The sequence below is a fragment of the Benincasa hispida genome, chromosome 12, assembly GCF_009727055.1.
Source record: "Benincasa hispida cultivar B227 chromosome 12, ASM972705v1, whole genome shotgun sequence".
NCBI classification, from domain to species: Eukaryota; Viridiplantae; Streptophyta; class Magnoliopsida; order Cucurbitales; family Cucurbitaceae; genus Benincasa; species Benincasa hispida.
The window spans coordinates 36,124,100-36,134,600 of record NC_052360.1 but is presented as its reverse complement, the minus strand read 5'-3'; the positions used below and the strand labels follow the sequence as shown (position 1 = coordinate 36,134,600).

At 35.7% G+C, this 10,501-nt stretch overlaps 1 protein-coding gene across 2 annotated transcripts; it reads right to left on the bottom strand.

Annotated features, from left to right (window-relative positions):
- Window positions 1-2,479: 2,479 nt before the first annotated feature.
- Window positions 2,480-9,546, bottom strand: LOC120067122 (isocitrate dehydrogenase [NADP]). 2 transcript variants are annotated; one of them, XM_039018550.1, is made up of 16 exons: window positions 9,363-9,546; window positions 8,268-8,311; window positions 8,079-8,188; window positions 7,879-7,916; window positions 7,669-7,746; window positions 7,299-7,352; window positions 7,131-7,232; window positions 6,960-7,042; window positions 6,742-6,845; window positions 6,553-6,621; window positions 6,350-6,465; window positions 6,159-6,193; window positions 5,512-5,654; window positions 5,294-5,416; window positions 5,089-5,175; window positions 2,480-2,727 (listed from the first exon to the last, which is right to left on the bottom strand). In XM_039018550.1, the coding sequence occupies exons 1-15, from the start codon at window positions 9,409-9,411 to the stop codon at window positions 5,091-5,093; spliced, it is 1,233 nt and encodes a 410-aa protein (XP_038874478.1). In that variant the 5' UTR covers window positions 9,412-9,546; the 3' UTR covers window positions 2,480-2,727; window positions 5,089-5,090. The 2 variants fall into 2 exon arrangements, with proteins under 2 accessions (XP_038874478.1, XP_038874477.1); XM_039018549.1 differs by having other exon boundaries at window positions 5,097-5,175.
- Window positions 9,547-10,501: the final 955 nt, after the last annotated feature.

The following is a 10,501-nucleotide window of genomic DNA, read 5'->3' as shown; positions in this document are numbered from 1 at the left end:
GAACATTGACTCGGTGTTTGACCAAGGTTTGATGAAATCTCATCGCTCGATTTCTCTTAGTCACGACCAAGTCTCTACTTTAGTCGTGATCAAAGTTTTAAATGTCAGATGAAAAAGATATCAAAGTGTCACTTTTATAAAAGTATCTAAAAATTGTTGAGGATTGCTCTAGGTAAGGCTCAAAATCCATGGACAAGTTCAAGCCCTAGGAAAATTGAGAGACAACATGGGAAAGGTACATCCAACAAGAAAAAAGTCGGACACTCAGATTCTAACCCAACCAGCCAAGCTAGAAAATATGTATAATCAAGAAATAATCAAATCAAGCTTGGTCCTAACACTATGCAACCTGAAGGTCACAATCACCCTAACATCATCATCATTACACATAACCACAAGCAATTGAACTATACTACTCCATGTATCTAGATATTGACACCACACTGATGCAAGTACATCCCTCCACCGGCAACACCAAGTAATATATCCCAAAAGCAAGATACTTTAGTTTTGACCAGTGTCTATATCTGACACGTATCAAATGCTTAGACAATCCCAACACTTGTTCGTGCAACAAATATGTTAGATATACACAAAACATTTCTTAAGTAGACTAAAAAGGAATATATATAATTAATAATAAATTTTGGATGTGTAATACATCCTACTAATTTTTGAAGCATATAAATACTGTCCATTTACTTTAAATTTTCTTCTAATATAAAAATCGTATACATTTTAATAGATATGTTGTTTCCGTGTCATGTCCTAATTTTAAAAAAAAAAAAAAAAAACGTCGTGTAAGTTATCTGCGTTTAGAAGATATCTTATAGATATCTTATAGATTGCTTAAGATGCCCCATTGCCTCCTTTGTGGCTCTTTTTAGAGACTTGTTTTTAATGGCAGCCAATCAACCAGTTTGTGTCGTGTATAAATAGCTTCAAGCCCTAATTAAAGTCACTGGCTACCTGAACAGTGCCCTCCATATGATAAAAAAGACTAGTAAATCAGAAACATCTGATTTTTGCTCAAGCTCAACATGTTGAGAGAAAAATGACTCAACACTTGGAGATTCTCATAGTTTTCTCATTACATCGACCTAATGAGAAAAGAAATGAAGAAAAAGTTTGGAAGTAGAGGAAAGAAATATCATATCATTATCTACCCTCACTTTCTTAGTTCTCAGACAAAATTCAAGTTCAAGCTTGATCATCCTCCAAACAGCATCCTGTGAGAGTTTGGCATGAACGAACTTTGGTGACAGCGACATCAAGGAAATGAACAACCACCCGAGCTTCCAAGTTAGACTCAAATTGGAGGCATGGGAAGTAAACTCTCACACACTGGGTTACAGGTCCATCTCGTAACCGAACTAATTCTTCTAGAACCAAAACCTTAATAATACAAATAGAACCCTTAGGCAAACCAGCCCACTCAAATGGGTTGGGTTTTTTTTACAAGCTAATGGGCTATCTTAACAAATTCAACTCATCCTTCTTGGGGTGGTCTTGTCTCAACTATTCTTTCCTGGGATAGTAGACCGGAAACTAGAGGCCCTCATTGCAAGGACCAGTCACCTCACCAAAGAAACGAAGGCAATGCTAACAGAATCACCCTTCATCCTTACCATTTAAGTCAATGTCTAATGCCTTTAAGTTTACTCAATAGTTCAACAAGAGGCTCAACGCAGGATTAAGCAAATGCGCTCAAGAGTCCCTTCATACTACAGAAACTTCAGTAACATGGAAGACGAAGATCACCTGGCTCCAACCTTACTTTGCCCCATTTCTCCCAACTAAACCCTCACTCAAGCTTTGTATCAAAACGACTTTTATTGAGGAAAAAAAAAATTGAAAGAACACGCATGCATAAAAAACCCAGCCCACAAGAAGGCACCTCCTAGGAACTCCAACTATGCAAAATAACTCCTATAGAATAGTTACAAAAAGTCTTCGAAACCGAAGCCCACAAATAAACATGAAATTGAAGAAGGAACCAAACTTCATTAGGGTCCTCTTATCCAACCCCTAAAATCCTACTATCCCACTCACCCCACAAAACCCACAAGATCAAACACACTCAAGCTCGCTAATCTTTCCAGTCACAAACACTCAGGAATGCTGATTTCTATTCAACATCTGAAAGCCAATGGAGAGCCTCTTACGGGAGGATTAGAAAGGAACCTGGAACAATAACTAATTCAAATATTCACATAAGGAATGTGAAGAAAGAAGGCTGTAAGAACGGCTAGAGAGAAATTGGGATTGACATAAAGCGACTATTTTCTTTGTACGCTCCCATGGCTATCTGACAAGCAGCACTGCAGCCGCTAGTGAGTAAAACATAACATATTTTCCTGTAACTACTAAAACCCTTCAACCTTCGATGACAAAGCATACGATGAAACAGTGATTATATGATGAGAAAACAGCCAAATAAAGATCCATTTCCACTGAAGTGAAACTCAGAAAACTAAGATGATTACTTATTGCAGCTCACTAAACTGAAAGACAAAAAATACACATTCCATTTTCTGGCAAAGCGTAGAATAGGAACAGATTATGACAACTGAAGCTTAAGCTGTCATTATTTGACAATTAAAGAAAACATTTCTCAAAAACAGAACAGAACAGTAACCTCATAGAGCTCCCAGTTCCCATTTCCTTTAGTACGTCTCCTCTCTACTTCATTTCAACTATTTCAGCCGCCAGTCTTCAAAGTCTAGCCTGCAAGGTCAGCTCTAATGAGTTGGGATCACCCCAAAACAATAACACGGGTGAAAAGAAAAAGGTAACTGTGACTTTGTAACTTTTATTTGACACAACATTGTCAAATGGCTAAAAAGTTCAATGAGAAGACCCCCAGGAAGTAATCGAATGTCCTGAAAGTCTCAGGGGCCCACTAAATACTCCCCGTGATTTTTCTAAAGAGAAACTAACAAGGAGGAGATGGAAGATTTAAAAAGTAACTGTAACTTTGTAACTTTTATTTGACACAACATTTGTCAAATGGCTAAAAAGTTCAATGAAAAGACCCCCTTGAAGTAACCAAATGTCCAGAAAGTCTCAGGTGCCCACTAAATACTCCCCGTGATTTTTCTAAAGAGAAATTACCAAGGTGGAGATGGAAGACTAATTTATAATAATATATTCTTTCTTGACACTCCTTTTCTCCTTCCACTACAGGGCGGTGATAAAGATTTGGGATAAACTACAAAGTTTCCAGTCGGATCATTTATAAAACAAAAAATTTGGCACTTGGTAGCTTAGAATCTCCTAGCATAAATAACAGATCGCTATGAGTAGATCAGTTCAAACTAGCTGATACACAATAAATAAACTCCGCTAAACCTCTGGAAGGGAAACCTTAGTGTTGAAGAGAAGTGGAATAGTATAAAAGGAGCGAATGATAAGACATCTCCTAAAACGATATAGGAACAGGAACAACTTTCTGATTTATCTAAAAGAGATAATAGAACAAAAGAAATGAGCATTTTCTCATAGAAGAAGCGCTGCACAAATTCCATAAAAGGAAAACAATGTTACATCCCAGGAACAAACCACCAGCATCCTCTCAGGAGAGAACTGCTAGTTCTCGATGGACTGAGGCACATTCAATTATTGTGGGCAAAAGCGGGAACAGGAACATGTGGTTATTCTCCTCAGTCCTATACTGACCATTGATACATAATTGGGAGAAGAGAGAAATATGAGCATTACCTTTTCAGATCTCCCACTCGTTAATAGAATTAAAAAAACAAGGGAACGAAGGAAAGAGTTGGCATCTTTAGAGCTTTATCGTCCAAATTTTGGAAGCAATTTTGATAATTCAAGGAAAAGAGATCTGCAAGAGAAACACTCTCGGACAATTTAAGGACCACAATTTAGAATCTTCACTACGGTGATTAAGATGTATGTTACTCACCTGGATTCCCCCACTTAATTCCACCCCGTGAATCCACCACCTAGGCTTGAGATACTGACCTACGCTTATTAGGGAGACCAACAATCCACAGCTATGGACAATTATACATCAGAGATAGCTCAAAGTCTAAGGAATAGCACCCTTTAAAAGTCCCCTGTTGAAACAATTATCTAACCAGAATCCTAACTTTTTCCACTTCCCAAATTACCAGAGGAAAACAGTTCCAAAAGAGGCCTGCACTAGTCAGACTGGAAATCAAAAGGCAATGAAACAGTAGTCTCTTTGTACAAAAACAAAAAGGGACCATATGGCTTCACAATGGCCCGAGAAAAGTCAACAAATCCTTCATAATTGTTGATTGATTCGACCAGCATCATAATGGCCATATGACTATTCAGAAGAGTTAGGATTTAAACAAGACACGTCTTCAATAGGAGTGAATGAGTATGCTAACTTTTCTAGACACTTAAATATCCAATTTGATATTCCTCATTCAACAATTGATTATAGAAAATACACAAAATACCCAACAAGTAGAAACCGGGGATCATGTTCCAACTAGTAACCTACCTAACAGGTGTCCTACACCTTAGAACAATTCCTACGAGTATGCCAATGCATTTCAGTAAGAGGACTTCTAAGTCCACAAAAAAAAAAAGTAGGATCCTACATCAGGATGGAGTGAACATCTCAAGTTCAATTACAATTACAAAGCATGTCACCATACTTCCAACAAATTCCACCACAACAGTTCATTGCCAAATTTATCCTTGGGAGAAATTGTTCATTATCTTGATCAAAACACAACAATTTCCACATAAAGAAAAAAGAAGCATTAAAAAGTTGAACCAAGAATGCAATTGGCATTTTCAGGATAAAATCTTGAGATAAATTGTCTTTACAAACTTATTTACGCAAAAAACAAAATGGTAGTGCAATTACCTAAAGAAATGAAAATGACATGTGGGTGCCTTAAGAGAAAGGATTGTAAAAGAAGCAATTGTATAACAACCTCAAGTTGACTAGCCTAGTGGACTTGATATCAAAAAGAAAAATGCATCAATAACATTCTTCCCACTAGACTGATTATCGAGGAAAGAAAGAGGAAATGAGAGATATTCTTGAGACTTCAACAATTATTGACCATTGAACATCTAAAATACCACTATGCCTTAAGGAGTCTGGATTTTAGTTCCTCAGCTACAGCATCAATGAACTCTTCAGTATTCAGATAGTGCTCACGAGAAAGCCTGCACCAACAATGTTACAAAGATCAAATTTTCAATCTTAATGGCTAAGGAGTGGAAAGAGGCCATTCATGACTGAATAATATGGAACTTGAATGACTATGAATAATATGAAACTTACTTAGATCCATGAAGGATAAGAGCAAGATCCTTGGTCATCTTCCCAGATTCCACAGTATTAATACAAGCCGATTCTAGTTTCTCGGTGAAATCTAAGAGACTAGCATTGTCATCTAGTTTTGCCCTATAAAAACAGTGATACATAGTTAACATGTAAATATTCCTTTGACTCAACAATGTGCAGGGGGGCCAAAGAGATATAAACCAAATGATATCTACCTGTGAGCAAGGCCACGAGACCAAGCAAAGATGGATGCTATACTGTTTGTGCTGGTTTCACCTCCTTTTTGATGAACCCTAAAATGTCGTGTAACAGTACCATGAGCTGCTTCTGCTTCAATTGTCTTTCCATCAGGGCAAACCTAAATTCAAAGTCCAGACATACTTCAAATTTCACCAAGGATACATATTAATACTGAAGCCTTATTTGATATAATACTCTTTATAAACTTCAAAGCTGAAAAAATTGGATAATTTAATAGCTAAATAAATTTTGATCGTCAAATTGTACATCCACATAACAAGTTGGAGCACATTAGAAATCACTTTTTTTGTGGAGGCCTGCAAGAATGCAGCTCTATATTTCTTCCAATACTCTCCAAGGTACTTCATTTCTTTTGAAGAATAACCAAACAAAAATACATGGGTATATAAAATACCAAGACCACAAAAAGGGATTACGGTAAGTAAAGCAAACAAATGTAATTGTTCGATTTTCCATTTTTTTTCTTTTTCTTAGATATCAATAAAGTTCATAGAAATTAAACAAAATATAGAAATCAAACTCGATCTGCTAACTGAAGGACTTGCAGATCATAAATCTTAGTCTGGTAATATAATCTATTGAAGACTTGAATGGAACATACCAATACAGAAGTCATCAACCCAAGGGATCCAAATCCTAAAACCATATAGATAAAAGTTAGAAATTAAATGGAGAAAATGCAGGCAAGTATAACTTTTTGAGTGATTTACTAAACCAATAAAGCAACCACATGAAAGAAATTTTAAAACCAAAAAGCAATGTGCAGAAGGTATGTGCTCAATCTTCACACACCTTGAGCTAAGAAATCACTCTGAACATCTCCATCATAGTTCTTGCATGCCCAGACATAACCTCCTTCACTCTTAAGTGCATAAGCCACCATATCATCGATGAGACGATGTTCATACCTTTTGGATCCAAAATAATTAGTTGAGCAGTTCAAACTGGGAATAGCTTAATAAGCATTTATCTAGATATCATTAAAAGCTATTCACCATATGCCAGCAGCCTCGAACTTTGATTTCCACTGGGATTCATAGACTTCTTGGAATATATCCTTGAATCTTCATTCAACACATAAACAGAATGGAAAAAAAAAATTATTGGTACAGGGTGCCAAGGAAAAAGTTACCATAAAGATTACATATAGCAATCCATATAAATAAAAAAATCGAAGTGTATACCTTCCATCATATTTCTTAAGAATAGTATTTTTTGTGCTAAGGTAAAGAGGCCATTTCTTCTCATAAGCAGTGTTCATTGATGCCTCAGCAAAGGAGCGGATGGACTACAAGGCAGCATTACATTGAGGGATTAATTTGGGAAATTTGTTGAAAATTTAAAGGGATTCATAATATTTTCTTAAGTTAATTAACTAAACCATGAGGATACTGTAACAAACCTCATCAGTGTTATACATGGCTAACGCTACCCCTCCAGCACCAGTAAAATTGAAAACCTCTATCTCTTGCGTCTCTTGCCCCTCTACAACAGCCAGCATGTTAAGAAACTTCCAAATAAAAGCGATTGAGGACACAGTAAACAAGAGATGTGGTTTGGAGATTTCAAATACCAAAAACCAATTTCAGTTTTCCAGGTCCTTTGATAACTGTATCAGTTGCTCTGTATTGATCACCAAAAGCATGTCTTCCAATACAGATAGGCTTCGTCCAACCTGACAACAACCACAATCAGTACAATTTTCGAACCTAAGTATGAAATCAATCTGGACAGTAATTACCTGGTACAAGGCGAGGAACATTTTTGCAGAGAATTGGTTCTCTGAAGACAGTACCTGCAGAAGATACCAAAAGGTAAGCCTGCAAGTAAATGTAAATAACTACAGCAATAGACTGAAACAAAGAAATTTATTTTGAGACAAGATTCTCACTTCACTGTCAAATAGTTACAAACCATTTCAAACATACATAGAAAATACAGTGGACTGTTACAAGAAACACCAATAATATATTTCCAAATCTGCTTTGATTTTAATCAATATGATTGATAGAGAAAAAAACATATATTTTAAAAAAATTCAGGAGTCTTGAAAGCTTTTTCAAATAATTTGACAAACCAGAACATAAAATACATAGGGTGGGGGCTCTGACCATTCAGAATATTCCTGATGGTCCCATTTGGACTTCTCCACATCTGCTTCAAGCCAAATTCCTTAACACGTGCCTCATCTGTCAATCATCATTCTTACAATATAAGAACTCCAGATGATCTTTAAAAAATATAGTAATGTAAAAATCAACAAAATCCAGGATAAGCTTATATATTGGATGCCCTTTTCCATTGAGTAAAGGAATTTATACCTGGAGTAATTGTTGCACATTTGATTGCTACATTGTACCTAGAACAAAAGAGTATTTCCAAATAAAATAAGGTCATGGTTAAACCACACTGAATTTTTAAAAATTCAAAAAAAATAATGAATCCGATACTTCAATCAAAAGAACTTTAAATAATTCTCGCCAGTAACACCAAATACACATTGAGAAATGAGAATACATACTTTAAAGTTGCTTCTGCACTTTCAATTGTAACTTTATCATCTGTGGCATCACGGTGTGGAAGGCCAAGGTCAAAATACTTGATGTCCAACTCCAAGAAGGGAAAAATAAGCTGCAAACAAGACAGGAAAAATATAAGCAAAATTACTTGCAACAAGAATACACATATATACATTTATGTTGATCAATACCTTATTCTTAATTGATTCCCAGATAACTCGAGTCATTTCATCTCCTGTACAAAGGATCCCAAGAGTAACATTATGCAGAATAAAATTAAAAAACAACTAAAAAAATACAGGGGAAAAAATAAATAAAATAAAAGATATAATGCAGAAGACAGGAAAGTTAATAACATCCACATCTCCCAGTTTCTGGAAATCCAAAGAAACTTTTAGGAAAAACTTCTACCATTCCACATCTGAACAAGTGATGCACCTAATCATGCATTACCGTGCATACATACATATACACACACACACATACATACATATGTGTGTGTGTGTGTGACCAGGACTTCATTGGCTCAAAAATCATTCAACTGTTTGCTAAAATATGACTGCAGTATTTAGACGAGGAATTGGCAGTTGTCTCATAATTAGAATTCAAGAATAAAACTATTTTTAAAAAACTTAACAAAAAAAGAAAGTATGGCACTAAGTGAACCAAGTACATCATGCCACGAAGTTATTTATGATGATAAAGATCCAGAAGTTACTTCCACCAGATTCGTTCCAGTTTAAAACACATGATGTTTAACGGAGAAGAAACAGACCACTGATCCATATGACAGGCAAAACAGGGGAAAATTCCACAACTTCCCATTTGAACATAGGCACGAACCACCACCAAAGAAAAAAAAACAGAAATGCTCAGTTCTTAAAAATCAAACACCAAGAGGAAACAAATTAAGGTTAAGCCTTGGCTTCGTGGATCAGGAAAAGTGAACCAACAACATAACCACTTTCCCTCAGAGCACAACGCAACAAATCAAGTGTACTCACAGATGCAAGAAACACCAACTCGTACACCAAAACAAAAATATCTTGATCTAAAAAATCACACATCGTCCTTCACAGATCTAAACGCAGTAAGAAGAAACACGAACTCCCTCCAAACAGATGGAAAACAAAAACCCCCATTCCCAATGATATTTAGAGATTAAAAAGCAATCAAGCAGCATGAATATCATAAGAGAGAAGGATCTCAAGACGAAAAATGATAAAAACATGAACATATAGCAATAGAAAGAGTTTGAAATCAAGGTGTAAGGTGATCGGTCTCACCGTCCATCTCAACGATGGGATTGGCGACCTTGATCTTCTGGAAAGCCATGGTTTGTGTTCTTCTTCCTCCTTCCGAATGAAGTAATCAAAGAGAAGATCGAAAATGGAGAAATCGAAAATCGAAGCACAAAAAAATGGCGAAAATGGAGAGTAGTTGTAGTAGGTGGAACTTGGAAGGAACCGGCCGTAAGCGGCACCTTTTTTATACTTGAACATAAACATTTTTTCTTCTTTTCTTGTTTCTTATATTACCCTTTAGTCCGCCTTTTATTTACTCAAGTGCCATGTGTTAGTTCAAACTTGTCTCACAAACTTGTCTTTTTGCAATTTTTTTTAAGGAAAATACTTTTTTGTCCCTACGATTTTTGTTTTTTGTCTAGTCTGTGTTTGGAGTGCAGTTACCTTTCTCGCAAACATAATAAATGAAACTTAATATTTTGAGGTTGTTTACAAAAATCTATAATGGAAATCGATTGTGGTCCTACATTTTTTTATTACCTAATCAATTAATCTGATTCATCTCGAGATAGGTGGTATTCTTATTACGATTGCATATTACATTAGGACTCAACATTTTTTTTCACTTTACATCATTTGCTCTTCTCCTTTGATCTTTTATTACTTATGTTATGGATGAATTTTGACGTAATGAAATAAACCAATACTTGGAAAAGGTAAGATGAGATAAGATAAGATAAAATCTAACCTAACTTATATAAAATAAGGAAAGATTCACCTCATCCTTATCTTGGAAAGGTAAACTTCATCTCAATTCCCTTATAATAAATATATCATCATAGTTCCATAGGAGGTGTCAAAAACGTATAACTTCATCTATATTATAAAGTCCTTATAGTGACTTTGGCATCAGAGCCATTTTTCTTTGTTATGCAAATCTTGTTTTCTCCAAATTATAAATTTACCCTTACTGTCACGTGAATATCTAGTACATTTTTCCCTATCCAAAATTTGGCATGACAAGTTTTTATTTTTCTAACCCTCCCTCTCACCTCCCTCTCCCATTCTTTCGCTTTCCTCCTCTATCCTCCCTTTCTCCGTCTCTTTCTCTTGCTTTCCTTCTCTCCTCTCTCTCCTCTCCCTCCTCTACAATCTGAAGACAAATAAGAAAGAAAAAAAAA